At 53.8% G+C, this 23607-nt stretch overlaps 1 protein-coding gene across 2 annotated transcripts in view; it reads right to left on the minus strand.

The window, feature by feature from the left end:
* IL4R (interleukin 4 receptor) overlaps positions 1 to 23027 on the minus strand; it is a 33447-nt gene extending 10420 nt beyond the window's left edge. Inside the window, exons 1-5 of one of the 2 annotated variants that reach the window (XM_019648782.1) lie at positions 22892 to 23027; positions 9868 to 9955; positions 7906 to 8044; positions 6239 to 6390; positions 4904 to 5055 (exon numbers count right to left, since the gene is read on the minus strand). In XM_019648782.1, coding sequence (XP_019504327.1) covers positions 4904 to 5055; positions 6239 to 6390; positions 7906 to 8044; positions 9868 to 9937 — 513 coding nt within the window. In that variant the 5' untranslated portion in view covers positions 9938 to 9955; positions 22892 to 23027. Of the gene's footprint in view, positions 1 to 4903; positions 5056 to 6238; positions 6391 to 7905; positions 8045 to 9867; positions 9956 to 12289; positions 12401 to 22891 lie in introns of those variants that run through there. The other variant, XM_019648783.1, reaches the window with a different exon arrangement.
* Positions 23028 to 23607: the final 580 nt, after the last annotated feature.

The following is a 23607-nucleotide window of genomic DNA, read 5'->3' on the forward strand; positions in this document are numbered from 1 at the left end:
TGAGCGGCCGTCCAGAAGCCGGTGACTGATCTGCCTCGCCAGGGAAGAGCGCAATGACGGTGCCAACTTGGGCCAGTGAAGCAACGTCCTCCACAACTAGACTAAAGAACAAAACAACAGCAACTTGTCTGTTCCCCTTCCCCCAATTCCCCAGCACTGTTCCCCAATAAAAATCTTTGAAAAAAAAAAAAAAGTGCCTGCCTCCCAGGGTGGGTGTGAGGATTAAATGGGTTAATACAGATCTTTCTGAAGCACAGAGATTGTCCCTGTCTCCCCCTATCTCCTTCATAGGCTCTCCAGAGCCTCCCCGATCAAGCTCAAACTCACTAGCCTCCAATATCAGCCCTACCCTACCAAGCCCCCACGAGGAAGAGGGTTCCAAGGTCTGTTGTTAAGTGAAGAAGATACGATGATGATTCGTAAGTGTTGTCTGCTGCCTTTTTGTGTTAAAAAGTGGGAGGCGGGGAGAAGCCACAGTGATGGTGGCAGACAGACGCTGAGAGGGCCCCCGTGCCCCCCACCTTGTATCAAGCCCTATCTGATCCCCTCTTCTTGAGTGTGGCAGGACCTGTGACTCATCTCTGACCAATAGATGATGGCAAAGTGATGGTACCCTCTCTCTAAGACACCATCTCTCTCTCTCTCCCTTTCTGGCTCTGAGAAGGCCATGAGGGAAGGAACGGAGGGGGGCCTCCTGCCAGGAACCAGCAACCACCTGAGGCTCTCAGCCAAACAGCCCACAAGAAACTGGATGCTGCCAACGTCATGGGAGCTTGGACATGCTCCTCCCCAAGCCAAGCGTCAGGGGAGACCGCAGCCCTGGCTGACTCCCTGATTGCTGCCGGGCACCAGCAGGGCCGTGCCCAGACTCCTGACTTCCAGAAATTGTGGCATAATAAATGTGTGCTGTTTAAAGCAGCTATGTTTGTGGAAACATTATGATGTGGCAATGGAAGGCTAACATGGTGATGAACGAACACACAGGCACCTGTTTGCACTAAGTATAAACTCTGGAAGGACACACATACCGCCAGGCCCTTTGCCGGCTCCAGCCTGGCCTCCCTTCCTTCCTGGCAAGAGAGGGAGACAGTGGCCAGGCTCTGGGCAGAGGAAATGGAGTCGCAGTGAGAAGGAGAAACACAACTCCATTCTAAGCCCTTTCCTACCCTTTGAATTTTTTATTTTATGTAAATGTTACATTTAAAAAAAATCCAACCTTAAAAAATAAAAAATGAAATAAAATCTGTGTTCAAGGTCAAGTCGGATGGCCGGGGAGTGGACCAGACCCTCTGCCTGGGGCTCCTCTCCCTGGGGGGTCGTCCCTTTGCAGCTCTCCCTCATCTTCAGGCACCCGCTGTCCCAGCCCCTTCCCAGCTGCTGACAGCTGCTTCTGCTTGCAGGTTGAAAGCATGTTGTGGGAAATGGGCTGAGGTAAGGTGAGCCAGTGGCGGGAGGTTTGGCACAACAACAGAAGCAAAGCCCCAACAGGTTGATGGAGAACCTGGAGGACGGCTGGAGCTTTCCAGGGAAGCTGAGGATGGGGTGGGAGTTGCAGGAGGTACCAGAGCTGGGAGAGGAGGACACTCGCTTTCTATCTTCCTTTCTTTCTAAGCATGAGTAAGTTGGAAGCAACAGCTGGATCTAGTTTACCAAAGGAGTCGGACACCCTGGGGGAGCAGTGGGGGACTGGGAAATGTTTTACTAGGAAACAAAAGAGAAATCAGAGCTTCCAAGGAACTCCTTGTGGCTGGTTTGCTTTTCACAAAAAGGCAAGGTGATTGGGTGACCACCTCTGAGAGGGAAATCCAGGGGAGGGGAAGTAGTGCAGGCTCTGGGGTTCGGATCCCAGCTCTGCCCTCCCCAATGTGGGACCCTGGGCTAATCATGCCACCTCTCCAGGCATCAGTTTCCTCATCAATAAAAAGGAGAGACAAGTACCATCCAATCTGCAGGGTCTTCCCAGCCATCAGTGATAATGTATGTTGTGCATGGCACATAGTAGGCACACAAGAAATGGTCACCATTGTGACTGTGGGCATGGCATTTGTAACTCTTAACCAACGTGAGGCCTCATTTCTTGCTTTTTCATCGCACGCGTGCCTATATTCTCATCATCCCCAGATACGCCATGAATTTTCATGCCTCCAAGCCTTTGTTCATATAGCTCCCTCTGCGTGGCCTACCCTTCCCTATCCAGAAAACTCCTACACATCCTTCAATGCCCAGGCCAAAACTCCACCTCCATTATGGAGCCTTTTCCAGAAGTCATCCAGGGCAAAGAGTAACTCCATTCCCAAAATCCCACAGCAAGCTTCTAAGATTGATTCTTAGAATTGATCCCATCCAGTCTGATCCAGTGCATGTGTCTGCAAACACAGCTAGACACTCACCCAGCATCTGTGCCACTGGGATCAAGGACCCAAAGCTCAGTTCAGATAAGTCTCTGTCTACAGCTCCAGGGTTAGTCCTCATTGGTCTCAACCAATCGTGGCCGTCCCTTTCCTAGCCTGTGATTGGATAGCGAGAAGCATGTGACCAGCTCTGGCCAACGACTAATGAGGGGAATTCTTCGGACCTGGCCATGACCTTGAGAAGGAAGACATGGAGGAGGGGTGACTCAGTAGCCTCTGCCCCACCAATAACAGAAGCTGGACCTGGATTCTGAGGCCTGCGGCAGCCCTGAACACCCACAGGACCATTGAGCCATCGCCTGGGCACAATGAGCAATTCTATCCACTGGCTGGAGTCTGCGTGCCAGGACCTAGACCGGGCTGCGTCTCAGCGTCCCAGTCAGTCCCCGTTTCCCCTTCCCCAGAGTCTCCTTTGGGGAGTCACCCCTGCCTCATTCTCAGCCCATCCGGCTTGGGTGGAGCTGACCCCACCTGCAGCTCCATATGACTCACCCCTGGACAAGCACAGCATAGCACCAGCACCCTCTCTCCTGCCCACAGCCTGTGACAGGTTCAGAGGCTGGCATGCCAGTGGCAACTGGACTACCACCCGATGCCAAGCAACTCAGCATCAGCTCCAGAGATTTTATAGAGAGTATCTGGAAAGAAAGGTTTTTCCCACCGCAGCTTCAGGTCACAGGCCAAGAGCTGCTAGCGAGCACGTCAGCTGCCACATGAAGAATGAACCTGCCTCGAAACAGCCAAAGCAGAACAAGCGGGGCCAAGTGACAGACAGACTCCTGGCACCCAGACCCAGCCATGGTACGTCAATAAATATATTTCTTCTCTCCCCTCCAGGCTATCCCAAACTGAGCCTCGCACAGACGCAGGACTGGGAAGACTTAGGGACAAAACGGAACCCACCTCTTTCCTTGGCATCTGTGCGACACCCCCTTCCCCAGCTGCTCTCTGAGCCTCACACTGTGTGTGCCCCACTCCTGCTCCTATGCAGCTCCTGGCTGGGGGCCAAGGGGGAAACCACACCTGAGAGATAAAAATCAACACCCACCCCCTCCCTGGCCTGGCCAGGAAGAGGAGCGGCAACAACAGAAGCCAACATGGGAGCTTTGTATGTCTGGGGCCTGGGCCCTGGCGGCTGAGGCCAGGCCGGCCTGCATCCAGGACAGAAGGCGTGGCCCAGCGCCCACCCTCAGCAACTCTGACGGAGTGCATTACAGACCCGGGCGTGGGAGGACGCGGCAGATGGGGGTTTCCCAGGACCATGGCTCTCAGAAGAAAAGGAGGGTGATATTACGACTCTTTGTGCCAGAACTGGGAGCTTGTTGGTGTCACACACTTATGCTCTCAACAGCCCTTATGGGTGGTATTCTTGTTTTTCCCATGTTACAGATGAGGAAACTGAGGCACAAAAAGTTTAAGCGACATGCTCAGTCACACAGTGGACAGCTGGCAGGGCAGGTACTGAAGCTCTGCTCTGTGGGGCGCTGGGGCCCATGGTGTTCAGATGTCCCTCTGATGGGCATGTGAGGGGAAAACAAGGGTGGCAGGAAGTGACCTCAACCCCTACCTGCAACTAAAATAGAGGGGGGCCAAGCCAACACTGTGCACAGCCCCTGTTATTATCTACTTGCTAGTTTCCTGTAAATCAGCTTCCCTTTTAATAAAGTCAGTACATTCATTTAAAAAGGAACCCATGGGGGCGTCCGGTTAGCTCAGTTGGTCAGAGCGCAGTGCTCATAACACCAAGATTGCTGGTTCAATTCCCACATGGGCCAGTGAGCTGCGCCCTCCACAACTAGATTGACACAACTACTTGACTTGGAGCTGATGGGTCCTGGAAAAACACACTATTTCCCAATGACAAAAAAAAAACGTACACACAAAAAAAAACCTAAAAACAAAAATTTAAATAAATAAATAAAAAGGAACCCACTATCATTGCTATGACAGGAAAGCAAGTAGCAGATGCCATGAGTGTCACATAAACGTAAATGCAGTCAGAACGCAGCAACGGCATTAAGTCATGGCTGAACGTGTTTTCTGCGGGAAGCTCTGAGTGTGTGGCCTCCTCTGGGAAGGATTAGTGAGCTTGTCAGCTCAGCTGAGACGCTTTCCCTGACCAGTCGGCATTAGGAGGACACTGACTTGGAGTGACCATCTGACTGTGGGACCCTGTCATTTAAGTGTGCTGCTGAGGGACCACCTAAAATCTCAGCGTCCTGGGAAACAGACATGGCCCAGAACCTTCCTTTACAGGCGAGGAGCAGCGCCCAAAAATAACTTCCCTTTTCTGCACACTGTGCATTGGGGCCCGATGGATAGGGAGTGAGGGGGTGCGGGGCTGAGATGGCACAGAAAAGCCAGGGCAGAAGCTGGGACTCTAGGTCCCGGGATTGCTGTTGGCCCAGGGCTGTCCTTGCCACCCTCCCTCCCCAGTGCCTGGGGCCTCCAACCGCCTGAGTCCCAAGACAAGGTGCAGATCCCCCACTCACATCCTCGGGGTCGTTCTCGTTGGAAATGTTGACCTGGTAGGAGAGTGCGGAGAACAGGAAATTGTCAGGAGGGTACGGGGTGCTCCAGGTCAGCTTCCACATGTGGAAGGCGTTGGCATGACGCGTGAGGTTTTCCGGGGCCCTGGGTTTCACTGTGGAGAAGTGGTACCTGGTGAGCGCCTGTCCGGCCCGCAGACCACGGGCCACTGATTTTTAGTCAACGCACCACTTCCATATACATCTGGAAGGCTCCATGTTGATTCAGAGGCATACAGAGAATTGGAACCATTGTACCTGTTCTAATGTCGCTACAATTCCACTTGGCGCTGTGGTCATTATTAACTACCTATCTTTCCACAGCGAACGCCCTGTGTATAAGCCAAAGTAACCCAAACAGTTTTTGGCTGTTTCACTTTCATCCTTTATATTTTTGGTCACATCTGTGTACTATGTTATTTACTAAGTATTTTTCTTTATTTTGGCGCATGTGTTTAAAAATTTGGTCTCTTTTTAAGCCACTGTATCAGTGAGATCACAGGTATATAATATGCATTAAAATCAACATACACATGTAAGAATTACTTTAATTCATGTGTTTGTTCATGGGTCAATTTAAAAAATTCCACCCCACCACCACCACCACCACCACCACCAGCAGCAGCGGGGTGAGTAGGCCCTTCAGGAACTGCTGGTGGAGTGGGGAAGGCAGTGGGCTCTGTGACAAACTGTCTCTGCTCTCAGTAGCTGTGTGACCTTAGGCAGGTTACTTGCCTTCTCTGTACGACAGTTCATTCAATTGCAAAATGGAGATAATCACTCTCTTGGGCAAACTGAGGCTTAAACAGGCAATGTGACTTGCCCAAGGTCACACAGCAATAAATGGTGTTTTAAACTCCTGTCACTCTACCCCAGCCAGCTCATGAGGGATGCCTGTGGGGACTCTGGGTACCAGGGGAAACCAGCCTTCCGGGGTCTATAGGCTGCCTTAAAAAGGCAGCTGAGCAGCTGGCAGAGTAGAAGGATGGTTCCCAGTTAAGTTTTTGATCTGCAGCAAGCATGTCGTCCATCAAACATGCCTGATCTTGACACCCCAATCAGAGCCCTTACATTCAGGGGGTTGAAATAACAGAGCTAAAGGGGACCTAACATGCTGTGAGGCCCAACCCCATTTCAAAGATGGGAGGACTGAGGCCCAGAAAGGGGCAAGAACCCCATCAAGTTTGGGGAAAGGGAAGAGGATGCTTGGAACCCCTCCCTAAAGGAGCCTGCCTCCCCTGCCGGAGCGCAGCTGTGGGGGAACACCTGCGCCCCCGCCAACCTCCAGGCCCCACTCACCACGCTTGCTGGGTGTGAAGGTGTCATTCCACAGCAGCCGCGTCCCAGCCCACAGGTCCAGCAGATAGATGTCCACATAGACCACGTCTTCCATCAGCATATCGCACACACACACTGCGCTTTCTCTGTTCTCAGGGATACACGTTTGGTTTCTGCAGACACAGTGCTGCATTAGGCCTGGTCATGTGGCCCATGGGGGTCCCCCGAACATGCCTCAAGGAGCCACATACTCTCCCAGCTTCCTGGTGGTCCTGCCTCCAGGACCAGATCTGTGACCTTGGGAGCAAAGTGGCCAGGGTATGGGGGGGGCACATTGACTAGGACTGCCCTTCCCTGCTGACCACAGCCCTTCACCATTCCCACCAGGGACTCTTACACGCCCCTGGCCGCGGCCTTGGGCCTAGGACTTGGCTTATCCCTAGAAGCCAGTGAAAGGGACGAACCCATGGCGTCAAAGAATTTGTAACAGCTTATGCGTATGTCCCAGCGTACCTCTGGGGAGCACAGTTTATCCTGATGTCCAGCAGACTGTGGCATGCCCTGACACGCTGCCCTGTGTGCAGAAAATCCTAACGTGTCCCCAAACAGTCAACCCTGCATCTCACGGGCTAGGCCAGGGGATGGCAAACGTTTTCTGCAAAGGGCTAGACAGTAAATATTCTACACTTTGAGGCTCATACTGTTTCTGTTCCAAATACACAACTCAGCTGATGGAGCACAAAAGCCACCAGCCACAGACAATATGCAAATGAATGGGTGTGGCCGTGTGCCAATAAAACTTTATATACAAAAACAGGTGGTGGGCCAAATGTGGCTCGTGGGCCATAGTTTGCAATCTCTGGCGTAGGTCCACGTACCACATAGAGAAGCACAGCCCACTCACCTCAGGATGTCATAGAATACTACCTCTGTCGGTGCCCCCAACATGCTGGGGTGCTGTGCATTCCAGCACAGCCCTGGAGCTGCGTGCCCTGGGTATCCAATCATGTCCTGGGCACCACCTTGTCACAGTACCCCGTGTCCATGGATTATTCCAGTGGACCACAGAGAACAATGTACCCCATGTTCCAGGGTGAACTCCACTGCTAACACTGTACCCCCAAACAATGGTCTAGTCCAGTGAGTCTCAAAGTGGAGTCCAGGGGACCACTAGGTCAACCTATTTTCATGATCACACTAAGATGGTATTTGCCACTTTCAGTCCTTCTCTCACAAGCGTGGAGTTTCCCAGAAGCTCCATGATATGTGATGATGTCACTGAATGTGGGCTCATGTGCTGCTGTGATTCAAAGGTTCTGTTTTAATTCCTAAGAGGGCAAATATTGATAGCCATAAGCTACCTAGACAAAAGCTTTGGGGGTCCTCACTAATGTTTAAGCATGCGAAAGAGTCCTGAGACTAAAATGTCTGAGAACCGCTGGTCTAGTCCAATATTCTACCCATACCCACAGGCATCGGTGACAGGGCACTCTGAGCATCCTGACGTACTCACTGTACCTTACACACACTGCGCCCTTGGGCACCTCACCTGTACCCGTGCACAGGAAGCCACAATGAGCCTCATTTAGCACCATGCACACCGGGGCACCGCCCAGACCAGGCGAACTCCCAGGGCCAGCCTTGCCAGCTCCCCCACCCCGCCGTCCCCTCCTCCAGCACTGGCTTACTCAGAGTTTGGAAAATCCAGCAGGTAGGACAGGCGGAGGTCAGCGCTGCAGTTGGTGGGGCCATCCATCGTCCACTCACAGGTGGAGGTGCTCATGTAGTCGGAGAAGCAGGTGGGTGGGTGCAGGACCTTAACACTCCCTGAGGAGACACAGGAACACGCTCAGCAAGAGGGACACGCGCCACCGGGACAAGTCGGAAATCATCCCAAACAGGACTGAGGAGACCATCACACACAAAACAAGGGAACCACAGTCCCAGGCACAGGCTCATATGCCAGTGTTCACAGAGCTGGGCCAGGACCAGGGTTCCCTGTGCTTTCCCCCTGGCACTGGGGTGATGGTTGAAGCTGAAGACATACCCTGGGATGCAGGGTCCATCAGAGGGGATACACCAGACGCACCTGTAGGTTATGCAGTTGAACTACTTGGCCTCAGCCAAATTAAAGGAAAGCTATGGGCATCTGTCCTACAGCAGGTGAGTGGGGGAGGGGCTGTTATCCATGGCCTGCTCCCCATCCCCCATCTGCACTCTACCCCTCTCTGCACTCAGGAGGCTGGCCCCCCATGGTCTTGTCACCCAAGTGCCCTGGTCCTCTGGGTTCAGCCAGTATCAAAGGGCAGGGTGAGAGGTGGGGGGACTTCTTCCAGCCAGTCAGTGGCAGAGCTGAGATTTGAACCCTGCCAAATGTCTGCTGGGTCTGCCAAATCATCAGAGAGCCATCAAGCCAGAGGGCTTGGCTCTAGACCGCCCAGCACCTGACCGGCAGGTGCCTTCTCGCTTCTATGCTGGCTCTGGCCCCATCACAGCTGCCATCAATTTGCACTTGTTCACTGGGTAAAGGACTGACGACGTTAAGGAGAGTCTTAGATATCTAGTAAGTACCTCTAGCTCACCACATATCCAAAACCAATTCCTGATTCCTCTGCTTCTCAGAAATGACAACCGTGTCCCTCCTGGTCACTCAGGTCAGAAATCTGAGCATCACCCTGGACACCTCTCTCTCTCTCTCACCTCAATTCCAATGTGCCTTCAAATCTCCCCCGGTGCCCCCAGATCAGGGGTCAGCAAACTTTTGAGACAGAAGAGCCAATCCTGGCCCTCACAACAATTTAAAAATTATTCGAGAGCCATAAAACAAATGAAATCACCATTATGTGAACAATATCCTTTAAAAATTTTATAAGTAAAACTATGATAGTTTTATTTTCATTTTCAATTTTACTTCAGAGCCACATGTACGTACCCCATGTGGCTCACGAGCTGCAGTCTGCCGACCCCTGCCCCAGACGGTTCCAGAAGCCAGTCTCCTCCTGTCTCCTCAGCTGGGCTGAGCCACCCCGCTTGCTGCGCACCTCCTCCCTGGCCTCCTCCTCCCACCCTTGTGCTCACAACCCAAGGTGTCCCTTTTAATGTAACAGGTCATGTCGCACCTCTTCTCAAACCCTGCCAGGGCCCTCTTAACTAGGTCACCCTGCCACTTCGCTGACTTCCTCTCTTCCTGCCTCCTGCCCACAGCCTGCCCCACACTGGCCGCCTTCTGTTCCCCTAACGCCCAGGCAGGCTCTCGGCTCAGGGCCTCTAGAAAGCCTCCTCCCCCAGATATCGGCATGGCTCCCCGCTTACTTCAAGTCTCTGCTCAACTGTCTGCCACCCAGTGAGGACATCTCTGAGCACATATTTTCAATTGCAATCGTCCACTCTACCCGCCCCACTTTCCCAGTCCTCCCTACTCTGCTCTAGGTTGTTTTTTTCCATCCCCTTCTAACAATCTTTAGAATGTATTTAGAATTAGGGAAGGCCATTGGCCATTGGCTGTCTCCTTTCACTACAATGTGATCTTCTCAAGGCCATGGGTCTTTATTTTGTTCACTGATTATCCCAGGAGCCCGGCGAGTAAACAGTCAGTAAACGTTTGCTGAATGAATGAGGCTGAATGAATGAATGAGGCATAGGTGACTTACCTGCGCCTGCTGCCCACACCAGGATCAGGCAGCTCACAGGGAGCGTGAGCCCGGAGCCAAGCCACCCCATTGGGAGACCCTTAGGCACCTGCGAAGAGAAAATGAACCAGGTTAGCACTGAGCATCCCAGATGCAGCCTTCAGATCTCACCTTACCCCAGATATCACCATCCCTCCACCCCCACCCTGGCCACTGTGTCTCTGTCAACAATGACAGAGCTCTGTTGACAGTCCCAAAATCCAACTAGACGCACAAACACCAGAGTGAGAGCCACACAACTCCTGAGTGCCCCAAGAGAGGATTCTTGAAAAACAATATCATGGCCTGCTAAGTTTGAGCAGCCCCTCGGGCTTTTGAAAGTTCATAATGCACATTTTTGCATGTAAAGATTCTGATAAGTCCTGCAGTAAGGCAATCTATTTTTCTTCAGTTAACCCAACGCTTAGCAAATTTATTTCCAACCCAATCCTCGCATGTGTGTGAGTGTGTGTGTGTACGTCAAAACTCCTGAAAGATTTAAAAATCCCTTGAAATATAGTTTAGAAATGCTGTGGCCAAGATTTTTCAAAAAGCTCGTCTGGGGCTAAGAGAATAAGGGGACGAGGGACCACGGATGGCTGCAGACAGGGGTCACTCTCTTCGCCACACTGCAGGCAGAATCGTTTTTAAATCAGAAACCAGGCCCTGAACTGCCTGCTTGAGCCTTCCGTTGGCTTCTGTGGTGTCTTTACCAGGGGTTCATGGCCTACACCAGAGGGGCACCTCTGACTCCAAATACAATCCGAGCCCAGGAGTCAAAGCAGTGAAGTCAAAAGGGCGATTCCACTTACATAACGTTCTTGAAATGACAATATATGGAAATGGAAAACAAGCTAGTGGTTCCCGGAGGGATAAGGGGGGCGGGCAGGAAGGGAGGTCGATGTGGCTATAAATGGCAACAAGCAGGGATCCTTGTGATGGTAGAACTGTCCTTTACTTGGCTGCGGTGGTGGAGACACACGGAGCTGTCCGTGGAGCAGAACTAAAGACATGCGCGCGTGCGCATAAGTGAGGCGGGGACGATGGGAACGAGAGCTGTGGGTTGTGTCTGTGTCAATATCCTGGCTGGGACACTGGACTGCGGTCTGGCAAGATGGTAGGTACCCTTGGAAGAATCTGAGGGCACGGGGAATCTCTATTATTTCTTACAACTGTGAGTCTACAAGTATCACAAAAGTTTAAGAAAATGAAAAAAAAAAACAAAAAACCAACCTGAAGCCCCCTGCTGCCCGCCTGCTATCCCCGCCTATGCCTATGCCCTCTCCCTCCCCCGACAACCCTTTGGTCCCACTGGCTGGAGCGCTCTGACCCACTCCCAGCCCTCTTCTTCCTCGCAGCCTTCAGACCCCATCATCTGCAAAGGGCTCTCCTATTTACTTTTCATCACAGCACCCTGTTTATTTCTGTCGTCTACTTATCATCACCTCTAATCGCATCAACGAGGTCACATGGGTGAATGTATTTTATTTCAGGATGTAGACGGTAAAAAGGTTTCAACTTCCCCACGTCCAAACACACCACAAAGAAACAGAAAGCTGGAAACTAGAAAAAGGTAGCCACCCACATGACAGAGGGTTAATGACCTTCATATATAAAGAGGTCTCACAAGCCAATAAGACGAAAGCAGGCAGAGGAGACACAGCCCCTCGCATTCTGCTTCATGAAGTTGGGGGTATAAGATACTCTGTACCATGTAGCGGATTTCTTTGTCTAGACACGTATTGTGTGTCGTCCCCCCATGAGAATGTGAGCCCCATGAGGGCAGAGCTTTGTCTGCCACGGTCACTGCCCTGTCCCCAGTGTCTAAAACAGTGTCTGACATATACAGAGTATGTGCTCAGTAAACATCTATTAAACAGCTAAAATTCAACAATAACAAAAATCAACCATCTATTATATTTTTAAACATGGAGTACATACCAAGCTTTTGCCCATGGTAACTGCTCTGCATATGTAGTGCTTATTATGTGCCTGGCGTTGTTCTCAGTGCTTACTATGTATTAATCAATTTGGTTTCCATGACAACTCTATGAGGGGGGGGTGCCCTTAAAATCCCCATTTTACAGACAAGGAGACTGAGGCACAGAGAGGTTAGAGCACTAGCTTGAGGCCACACAGCTAGGATCTGAACCGGGGCGGTCTCATTACGGAATCCACATGCCTAACCGATGTGTTTCGCTACCTCTGAAATGCAGTCCCCTGCAACGCTGGGATGTGGTGTCACTGGCCAAAGAGAACAATTGAGGCCTAGAGAGGGCGAGTGACAAGGCAGAGGTCAGAGTTAGGAAGCGGCAGAGTTGGTGACAGCCTGAGCCAGGAAGACAGCAGAAGCGCTAGCGTGGAAAAAATCACTCCTGCTGGCAGGGAAACACACTGAACTCACTCTTTTTATTTGGGGGGAGATGAGAGGCAAGTCGTGAGGTGTCAGAAGCTAGCAGCGGTCCGGAAGTGACCAAGGAAGCTCTTCCTGAGCCCAGAGGGCCTGCCGTTCCGCTCCCTAGTCTTGACCACAAACCAGTGTGAAGGGAGGCGGGAGCTGGGTCAGCAGACAGGACGCAGCCAGTCCCATGACGAGGGGAATGTGGAGAGGAAGCCAGAGGCACAGCAGGGGCTGCAGGGAGCCACTGATCCCTGACACTCCACAATCTTCCGCCAGCCTCGGGACAGCTGGGTGATCTGGCGGGGGGCCAGGAACACACTTCTCCCTGAGGCGGCAGCCTTCCCGGAACTGCTGCCTGGCTGGGGTTCCCAGAATTGGCAGCTACATCAGCAGCCCCACCAAGGACCATGAGGCAGGCCAGGCCGGAGCTCTAAAATGGCCTGGGCTGCCTGCCTGCCCCAGCCCCAGCCCAGCAAGGGATGAGGACGGGTGGCAACAGGCTGGTTCTACTGTAACCGGGAGCAAGATTCAGTCACCTGAGCCAACAGAGTCCCCCAGGCTCTTGTGTCCGTACTGTGTCCTCCAGGTCCTCACCACTCGCTCACACCTTCATGCATTCTTGTTGCATGTGTTTTCTGAGCACCTATTATGTGCCGGGTACTACAGATGCAAAACGGACCGTTCATTCATTCATTCCATTCTTCCTTCTTTTCTTTGACAAATCTTTGAGTGAGCAGAGACGTTTCTAAACATCCCTCTGTGTGGCGTGAAAGGCCCAGGGAGGTTCAGGAAGCTGCCTAAGGATGCACAGCTTGTAAGCGGTGGGGTCAAGGGCAGAGGCAGAGACCAGTGAGGAGAGGCTACTGGACTGGTCCAGGCAACAGGTGCTGGGTTCGCAAATAATGGTGGGTAAGGTCTGGTAAAAATGGGTCGGCTTCTAGATCTGTTTGACAGTAGAGCCAATGGGGTTTGCTGACAGAAAGGATTTTGCAGGGTGGGTGAGAGGAGAAGAGGACTAAGGGGTCAAGGTCTCTGGAGCTACTGGCATGTACCCCTGAAAGGATGGATAGGACTCTGGGAGGAACCAGTGTGAGAAAGAAACAGGTCTGCAGAGGGCAGTGGGGACACCGCCATAGGAAAATGTTAAGAAGCAGCAGGCAGCTGTCTGCAAGGACCTCCCAGGACCTACGCTGGTCCTGGAGGGTCAGGTGTCCCCAGGGGGCATGACAGAATTCTCCGGGGAGGGGGAGGGTGGGATGTGAGAGGGGAAGAATTTGCCACAGAGAGCACTGTGGACTCCGAGGGCAGGGAGCCGGAACACGGAGTCGGTGCCGGCCACACAGCAGGTGCTCCATAAATGAACCTGTGCACTTGACTTTGTTCTTGTTACACGAACACAGTGCTTCCTTGGTGCCATGCACTACTCTGGATGCTTTAAGACACCACCCCCCCCATGAGGGGAGTACAATTATTAAACACATTTTACAGATTCTTAAGGATCCTGAGAGGGAGGGAAGAAGGAAGGGGATGAGTGGAGAGTGACAGAACAGCCAGGGAGAAGGGAGGGCACGGCCCGGCCCCTGGCCTACAAGACAGGCCCTTGGTGGCAGGGACAGGGCGAAAGAGAAGTGGTGATGACAGCAGAGAGCTCAGTGGGGCCAGAAGTCACCTGTATACCAGGCACGGTAAGCAACTCGGACCACAGCCCAGGGCACAGGGGAGCCCTTCGGCAAGACAGGGGCTGCATTCCAGAAATCCTAGTCTGACCTGTGCGTGGAGAACCACCTCAGGGTAAGATGGAGGCAGCTTGGAGAGAAGGGGGTGCTGCTGGAGCTGGAGAAGAGGGGCAGACTCCAGCCCCATCTGGGAGGTGGGCGTGACCATGTGGTGATGACCGGTGGCAGGCAGGTGTGAGCCAGGAGGTGGCTTTGGTCTGAGGCTGTGGCAGGTAGTGGTGCTGGGAAGGGGGGCAGGCTTTCTAGGGGAAACCAAGCACCCTGCAGGGCTGTGGACACAGCTGGTAGGCCCCATCTGCTGTAGGCCCCATCCAGGACACGTATGTCCTAGTGGCCTGGAGCCCAGCAAGAAGGCTTGGGCTTGAGGGTCACCAGCTGTGACTGCAGCCCGGGCAGCTGTGCAGAGTGAGACATGGCTTTGAGAGACAGAAGCAGGCTGGAGACCAGGGACCCCCTTCATGGGACACGGCTGGGCCAGACCCCCCGGAGGGGACACCATCTCAAGGACAGGCTGGCATCTTGCACCAGCAGCCACTTGATGGCAATGCTAAGTCCAAGCAGACACTGGGGGCCCTGTAGAGGCATCCAGGCAACTCTAGCCAGGATTCTGGGAGCCACGGCCAACTGCAGAGGCACCAGAGGCCTTGGGAGGAGGCTAAGCCAGCAGCTGACCTCAGTGACTCCCAAGCCCTTGTCCTGCTCTATTTGTCTGCACAGCACTTAACTCCCTGCAGTGTATCACATGCATACACTTCCTGTTCATGAACCACATGCCCACGGGAACACCAGCTTCCCACCCACAAGGCCAGAGCCTGTGTCCACCGCGCTCACTGTGACAGCCCCAGAGCCCAGCACAGTGCCTGGCCCAGAGCAGGGGGTCCACGGATACTTGCTGGATGGAAGAACGAATGGCTGCATGTAGGGGGCCTGGTCAGCCATCCCTGATGGGGCCTGGGGCACAACTCCAAGAGCTAGCATTTTCTGCTTCTCACTATGAGATAAACACTGACCAATTCTGGCTTGGAGTCTCCGTCATAGCCTCATGCAGACACCAGTGGGCCACCCCAGAGAGCTAACCTCCAGGGAGCTGGTAACTGGGGCATTACCATCATTCTTACTCACTGCCCTGAAAAGCAGGCCCACGCCGTCTGGCCCCACAATGCTGATGAGATTTGGGCTTAGTGACAGTCACAGCTGCTGAAACCACGATGGCCCCTGCATGTCCCCAGTTCCTCAAGCTCTCTAAGGGCTCTTCTGCCTGTGGGTTCCACCCCCAACCCAAGGAACACGGTGGGTCCAGTTATTATTATCCCTGTTGCAGACAGGGAAACTGAGGCCCAGGGAGGTTCGGGAAGCTGCCTAAGGATGCACAGCTCATACGTGGTAGGGACTTGAACCTGGACCTTCTGCCTCTGGAGCTGAGGCCCAGCACCAGGCAAGGAGGAAGGAGCCAGAAACGTGCTCCTGTTATCACCTCTCTGCTCCTCCGGCAAAACCCCTGCGGAAGCCGTGGCCAAACATTCTCCCGCACACAGCCAGGAAACCGAGGCTCAGAGGGGTTCAGAAAGAATCCCCAGGTGACGAGGCAGGAAGTGGCCGAGCTAGAACTTGGCCCCCATCTCTGTTTGCCCAGCCCTCACCAGTGAACTTGTCTGAACAGTAACCAAGACTTTGCCCCGGGGCAAACCCAAAGCCAGTGGTGACACATCAGCACCGGTAAGAACTCCCTGTTCATTTTCTATCTGCAGACAGGCGGCAGGGGTGGAGGGGAGGAGCTTTCCTTGAAGTTCTTCCTGCTATCTCACCCCATATCAGTCCTGCCCCGGTCAGCGACGCACCAGCGTGTGGGGCCACTCATGGGAGCGGGGAAGCAGAATTCTGGGCCTACGTCGCAGGCCCCACCTTGATGGTCTGGGAGGCCTTGGCAAGCTGGGGTCCTCTCAGAGCCTCAGTCTCCTCCTCTGTGAAGTGTGGGCAGAGCCACTTGCCTCATGGGACAGTTGCAGGGAGGCAGAGAGACCACAGCTGGGGAGAAGGGGCCTCAGACAGTGCTGACAGAGCAGGTGGCAACAGCTCGTCTCTAAGCACCAAGTACACTGTCTGAGACCCTGAGGAAATTACAGCTGCACAGGCAGGTCACGTGGGTACAAGCTGAGCAAAGGCAGCTGGGCTCAAAAGGGCAACAGTGACTCCATTTATACACAGTCCAAAATGAGACAAACTGATCCTGGGGGGTAGGAGTTAGGACAGTGTCTTTAGGGGGGCAGAGAGGGGGAGGAGGGAGCCTTCTAGGGGACTTGTCATGCTTGCTTCTTGATTGGGTTGTACACGCTTTGTGAAAAATGCATGAAGCTGTACACTTGCCTGCACGTATGTTGCAATAAAAAGGAAAAGAAGGGGTGACCGGCTAGCTCAGTCGGTTAGAGCGTGGTGCTGACACCAAGGTTACCAGTTCGATCCCCGCATGGGCCACTGTCCACTGTGAGCTGCGCCTTTCCTAAAAGAGTCAACTATGCCATTGTAGCATGAATGCAACGTGTAACCAATGACCATGGCTGTTCCCAATAAAATTAAAAAAAAAAAAAAGGAAAAGGAAAAAGATGAATGAGAGAGAAGGAAGAGAGTGGAGTGTGCCGTCTAGAGTACTGGGGTGTGTCATTCAAGATCTCAGAGCTGGCCTTCCTCAGGGCTGGAGGGACCCCCAAAGACCCTCCGTCCACTTCCAGTGCTACTCCAGGTCCCCCTCGGCCTTTCCAAGGAGCCATCCCAGCTACCTCCTGCATGGCCACAGAGTCACCTCCCCCAGAGGAAACTCAAATATCTAAGAGAACTGATAGGCTTGACCTCAGAGAGTAGAGAGGGGACAAGTGGCGAGTGCGTGCCCAGCCCCAAATGGCAGCCGCCACACAGCTCCAGTGGCTTTCTGCCACGTGAGAATGAAGGCACAGCCATTGCTAGGTCTTTTGATTTTTCAAAAGCAGCCCAAAATCCAGCTTTTTATGTGTGTTATCCTGATTTTTAAATGCTGGAAAAAAGTTCAATTTCTAAAACATCGCACCCTACATTTGTGCTCCCTTTTTGGCTTATGATCACTAGCTGGTGTCCTCCTGGGTGGGTGGGTGTCCTGAGATGCCAGAAGACCCCCAACAAGAGGCACGGAGAAACAGAAGGTGACACCATCCCTACTCTCGGACCAGGAGGCTTTGGGGTAAGCGATAGGTTTTATGTGGGACTCTGACCAGCTGGATCGTGTCCAAAGCTGGGCTGAGCCCTTTATAATTCCCTGCATCAAGAAGAACGATTAAAAGAGCTACAGCTGTTGTAGTCTAAAAGAGAGAAGGAGTGGGCTGTCACTGGAGGGCAATGGCTATTACCTCCAATGGCAGAGCCAGAGCCAGAGCCAAAGAGGAAGTTCCTGGAAAGCTAATTTGGCTATATCTTGGGAAAAATCTTCTCCCTGTCAGAGCCGTCTAGCTGTGGAAATCTGGATTCTGGAAAGCTCCACCCTCCCAGGCAAGGCTGTCATCAGGAGGCTGTGGCTCTGTGGGCTCCGAGAGCTGCCAGTCTGAGGTCTGGCGTCTCTCCTCTCCGGGGAAGTTCCTTTTCTTTTCCTCTTTTGAAAAGGCAGGACGGTCTCCTGACTGCTCCAGGAAAACCTCAGGCCTCCTCCTCTCCCGAAGGGTGCTCTCTTATTTGCAACCAAGAAATTCAGCACTTTTCCACACAACTCTGTGCGGGGGTGGGCTCAGAACAGTGGTTTTTAGTGCCACAGCTTCCAGGTCAGCGACCTAGATTTGAATCCAGACTCTGCCCCTTTTGAGTTGTGTCACCAGGTAAGTCTCTGCCATGAGCCTCAGTTTCCTCCTTGGGGAAATGGGGAGGCCCCCACTCACCTACCCACCTACCCCCAGCACCGTGCCTGCTGTGGACTGGGGCCTCCGCTCGTCCTCACCTCCTCCATTGTCCCCTCCGTCTTATTGTCTGACCCTGGGGAAGGTGCTCACTGGTAAAATGATCTGTAAATTGATTCACACAACAAATGGACCATCTGTGATGCCAGACCCGGCCTGACCACATCCACACTGCTGCCGGGCTGACCCACGGCAGGTCAGCACACCAACGATAATCTAAGCAATAGGTGGGTCCTCAGCATTTGAGCCCAGTTTCCATTACATGTTTACACATAGTGGTGACAACTGAGAACTGTGAGAAGTCAGGTTCACAGCCCTGCTCTGCCACCTTCCAGCTGTGTGACCCTGGGCAAGTTACTAAACCTTTCTGTGCGATTTGGGTAAGAGCAGGTCCTACGCAGTTGGGTGATTCTACAAGTTGAATGAGATAAGGCAGGTATGTGGCTCCTGTTTACCTCCCTGACCTACGTTCCTGCCCCCCAATTCCACTCAACGGTATCAGCTTCCTTGTGGGTCAAGCGCACCAAGCCCGTTCCCACCTCAGGGCCTTTGCATGTGCTGTTCTCTCTGCCAGGACCACTCTTTCCCCGGATATCCACATGTCTTTTTACTTCAGCTCTTAGCTCCAAAGTCACCTCCGTGGAGTCACCTCCCCCACTAGACTGTCTGCTCTGCAAGAGCCCTCATGTTCCCTTCACTGGCTGCCGTGTCTCCGGCCCCTGGTGTGTTTGCTGAGCAAATGTAAACAGTGAGCCTCATGCCAGCACTCTAGACATGTCCACGCCTGTCGCTTTCAACCTCGCCTGTCGCTTTCAGCCTCATAACCCAGCTCAGCAGGCCAGAGGCCTTGCCAAATCCACCGCCCCGAACTGCACACCTTCCCCTCAGGAAATCTGTCCCACCAAACCCTTGAGGGCCAACCTCTCCTCCCCAGGACCCACATCCTCCTTCTTTCTCTGGAGGGGAGGAGGAGGGGGCCCGGAGGCTGGCCCAGCTCGTGACTGTCCCCAGAGTCACAGCATCCAGGCCTGCTATAGCGGAGACCCTGGATTTCTTAGGCAACCTCGGGGAAGTGAGGAGGCGCCTGGGGGCCCCTAGAGTGAGAATGAGTCAGTCGGAGCCAAACATGAAACCTCAGACGCATCACCACTTCTTGGAAAGGCGCAGACATGTGCCCTGAGACAGAACTGCGAACAGCGGATGAGCAGGGGGCCCGGGAGCGGGGCTGGTGGGATGGACAAGACCTTCTGTGCTGTGGCACCCTCCCCCTGGCCCATCCTTCTGGGCCTCCGGGCCTTGTCCCTCAGACAGGCCCACAATCCCGCCCTCCCCTGGCTTTGCTTTTCTCCTAGCCCTGTTGCTACCTGACAGGATACTGGAGGTCCCGTTCTCTCATGAAATCCTGGGGGCCAGGCGTGTTTCCGAATTCAGAATTACTCAGGTGAGAGAAAGGTCATCTTGTATAAAATGCCACCTGACGTAAGCACACCCCCCCACATCCAGAGCGGCGATCACGTGAACATCTCTGCAGAGAGACAGGCGAGCATCCACACCAGAGAGGAGAAATCAAGAGCCCAAAGAGCCTCGTGTTTAGTTAGTGTCGGGCTGTGCTTCCAAGTGAGTTATGGAAAAGCTTTGGGGATTTGAAAGAGCTTGTGGATTTCGGAATTATACACAAGGGCTGTAGATCTATATGTGTATGTTTGTGTGCTGCCTGTTTTCTCAACTAGAATGTAAACTCCAGGAGCGGGAGGACTTTGTCCAGTGCTGTCGTGGCACTGGGCACCATGCCTGGCACATATAAGTGCTTAATAAATATTAGAAGAAAAAACAGAATGAGGAAGCCAAGTGTTGGATATGGAGACGCGACTGCGTCCTAAATGGGGAGAAAAACAACAATTGCTGAGCCACGGGCAAGGTGCCTAGAAAAATGATCTCATGAACACACCCCCACAAATACCCATTTTACTGACAAGCAAACTGAGATTCAGAGAGGTTAAATGACTGCTTCTGGATCACAGGTAGGAAGCAGCAAGCTCACATTTGAACGTGGTCCCCTGTCTTCAAGCCTGTATGCCCTTCTCTCTGCCTCTAACTCCAAGAAGCAGAATTGCTGGAAGTCAACATGACAAAGCAACGGGAATACAGCCCATCTGATGGTGGGTCCTGTAGGACCCTCCCACCACCAGTGGGGTCCTCCCATCCACCCTCTTGCAAGGGCAAGTTCATATAACATCCAGGCAAGCTGCTGGCCTCTCTTCTAGGCCAGCAAAGGGAAGTCTGGCCAGACCTAACCAGGTGTATCTCCACAGTGCCGGTCATGGGGAATGCTGGGAAATATGTCTCTCTCGGTCACCCCAGCAAACTGGGATAGTGGGAAAGAACATGGGCTGGGAACGAAAACAGGTTCTAATCCCTCCCTGTCTCTGTCACTCCTAGACGTGGGACCTTAGCAAAGCCACTGCACATGTCTCTGATTCTCAGTTTCCTCAGTTGCAAAATGGGCAGACGAAACCCCATCCAAAGGGGTTCATTTATGTATTAAAAATCCATAGTGCTTACTCCATACCAGGCACCATTCTGTATGGCCGACACTTATTAATTCGTTTCATTATCACCGTAACAGCACAGTCACTACAATTTTACAAATGGGGAAACTGAGGGTTTGAGAAGTCAGCTATTTAGTAAGCAGCAAACCTGGCCTCTGAACCTGGGCAGGCTGGCTCCAGGGTCCTTGCTCGTAACTGCCAGACTACACGTCTTGACAGATAACAGCAGACACAAATGTGTATTGTGGACATATGAGGTGTTAGAAATTGTGTGAAGTGTCGTATAAAACATGATGCCATTGAGCCACATGAAAGCTCAATTTTAGCAACATGAGAAAACAAGGCAGTTGGGGCCTTGGTCCCCGCCCCCTTTCCAGATGCACTGGAGGGCACCTGAGGGCAGTGGGCCTTTTGATCTCGAACTCTCCTCCATCCTGGGGCAGGGGTGGGGAGGAGAGGGACACGGGGGAGGGAGAGGAGGGGCCCAGAAAGGTTCTCTCTCCTCACTTCTTTGACTTCCCTTCAGCTCCTTTCTAACTCCAAGCATCAGGAAACTGAACGCCTTAGGGGACGTCCTCCCAGTCCCTGCCTGGGCTTTCTGCGACCCCAGGATCATGCTGTACGAGACTGAGATCTTACTGCCAAAACCCATCAATACTGAGTCACTGCCCAGAATGTGGAAATCCTCAGGTCATCCAGCCTTGCCGGTAAATGGATGTGCTGTAACCAGGGTGACTCGCTCGTGGTTTTCCCCCTGCTGCTTCCCATGGCCTCCCTCCAGACCTGGCTCCAGGGTTCCAGGCTGGGGCCCAGGACTCTGCACTGTGACTCTGATGGCTCAGGCAAAGGTAGAACACTGGCCTACTCCTCAGCACAGCGTTCGAGGCCTCCCACATGCAGCCAGGCCCACCTCGCCACCCCTCTCCCCACTCCCTGGCGCCACACACAGCACCCTTCACATCTCCCCCTGCCAAGCTCCCCTACTCCTGCTCCAAGGCTGGCTCAAAGGACCCTGCTCCCCAAAGCCTGTCTCACGGCCCCCTGAGGGGCTGATCACCCCTGCTGTGCTCCTTCTCCCCACAAGGAGACCTCCCTGAGAGCAAACAGCAGCGCCCTGAATAGCCCTGGAGCAATGCCCAGGAGGAGCCCCCAGGACTAATGAGTGAGTGAATGGCTGGGCCTGTCACCCCCCAGTCCTAGCTGAGTTCAAAGGGCCTTTGTAGGAGTCTGGAATCCCAACTGTGCGGAGACCTGGGCCACACAGACACCTGAGCCTCAATTTCCCCCTTGGACTTCAGGATGTTAACAAAGGCGCTGATGTCCCAACAAATGTTCCAGCTCTGAAAAGGTCACCCACAAATTGGGGGGAGCTGCAGGAGTCACAGCTCTCAGAGGCTAGGATTCACGCAGGATTTGTGCTGGCGTGGGGACAATCTGTGAACCTAGCATTGGCCACCTGCCCCCTGGCCCCCAGTCTCTTCTTATTACAGGAAATACAGATTTTGGCTTTTTAAAAAAAATCCAGGTTCCTGGGTTTATCGACTCAGACTCTCACAGAAGGAGCCTAGGAATCTGCATGTAATCAAATCCCTGGGAGGATTCATGTATGGGGTAGGCTGACAGGTATTGTTGGCAGGTGGAAGGCAGAGGGCTCTGGCGTCAGACCGCCTGAGTCCCTATCCTTATCCACACTTTTGGGGGGATGGGGGGGCATCACCTTGGGTGAGTTATTTAAGCTGCCTGCGCCTCCTTGTCCTCATTGGGAAAACGGCCATGACACAGACACAGCACGACCAGAAAGGTTATTTTCATTTTTAACTTGGAATACAGTCCGTCTTCAGAGCAGAGCCTGAACAAAATAAGCCCCAGAAAATGATGGCGAGTACCGGTCCGGCCCGGAACCTTTAAATTAGTAGATTTAAGGTTGGAAGGGCCCTTATTTGCCCAGATTTCTTGACCTAGGATTCAACTTGACAGTTTTCAGAACAGCCCCCACTTTTTCTCTCACCCCAATTCTCATCAGCTCCCTGTGCGCGGGGCCGGAGATGACTGTCCAAAAAAAGGGGGCCTGCGTGGCCCGGGACCTGCCTTGCCCCACGCTTCTGTGGTTCCCACGGCCTGGAGAGCCGTCTCAGCACTCGCGCCGGGTGTCTGAGCCCCCAGGAGCCAGCCTGCCTTGCCAGCCACCCGCCCCCCAACCACCCCCCCGGCCTAGGCTGCCCCTGGGCTACGAGGACAGAGCCGTCCGCTCTCCGCGTATGAGCGGTCCTAGCGCTGGTCACGGAAGTCCCAGGGACCCCACCACCCCGACCCGGGACCCTGGCAGCGGCCCAGCACTTCCCGAATGCCCGCTGCGTGCCCGGGACGACTCCTCCCGCCTCAGACCCGTGAGCCAGTCCAGCGTCCTACCTGCGCGCTCAGGGTCCATTCGCCGAGCCAGCGCCCAAGCGGGAAGTGGGGACTGCGGGGTGGCCTGGACCGGCCCGGCGACGCCACTCGGGGTTTTCCTGGGTGCGGGACCCAGTCCGCCCAGCTTCCTGCGCCCCGCCTGGTGCCCGCCCCCAGATTTGCATGCGCCGCCCCGCCCGCGCGCACCCCCACTTCCACGCGGAGGGCGCCAGATCCCGTGTCCCTGTCACTGTCCCCTCAGCCCACTCCAGACCCGGCCGCTAACCTCCCCTGGGGGCGCTCCCTGGCTCCCCTCTCCCCGGAAGCAGCTGGAGGTCACGCCCCGCGGAGAACCCGCAGTAGTTCCCCCAAGTTCTCAGAATAAAATCCAGTCTCCCAACAAGCACCACACACACACACCAGCCGCCTCCCCCACACACACACACTGGGCTCTGGCCGGTCCCTCCGCCCTTCCCGCTGCCCTTCCAGCCGCGCCCTCCCCTCACCCCGCAGAGCCAGCAGGTGGGCAGGTGCGTTTGGAGCTAGAGGGTCGGGCAACTCGAATCGGTCTCCTCTTCCCAGCAGCCCCACTCCTGCTAAGCCCCACAACAGCCGCTGGGTGCTGTTCCTTCCACAAATGTTTCCTGAGCGCCTACAATATGCTAGGCTCCAGAAGAATGTAGACAGTAAAACGGCCCTTCATTCTACAGTTGGTACAACCTGATGGACCCTGTGCT

This window comes from Hipposideros armiger, unplaced genomic scaffold (assembly GCF_001890085.2).
Source record: "Hipposideros armiger isolate ML-2016 unplaced genomic scaffold, ASM189008v1 scaffold_126, whole genome shotgun sequence".
Taxonomy (NCBI): Eukaryota; Metazoa; Chordata; class Mammalia; order Chiroptera; family Hipposideridae; genus Hipposideros; species Hipposideros armiger.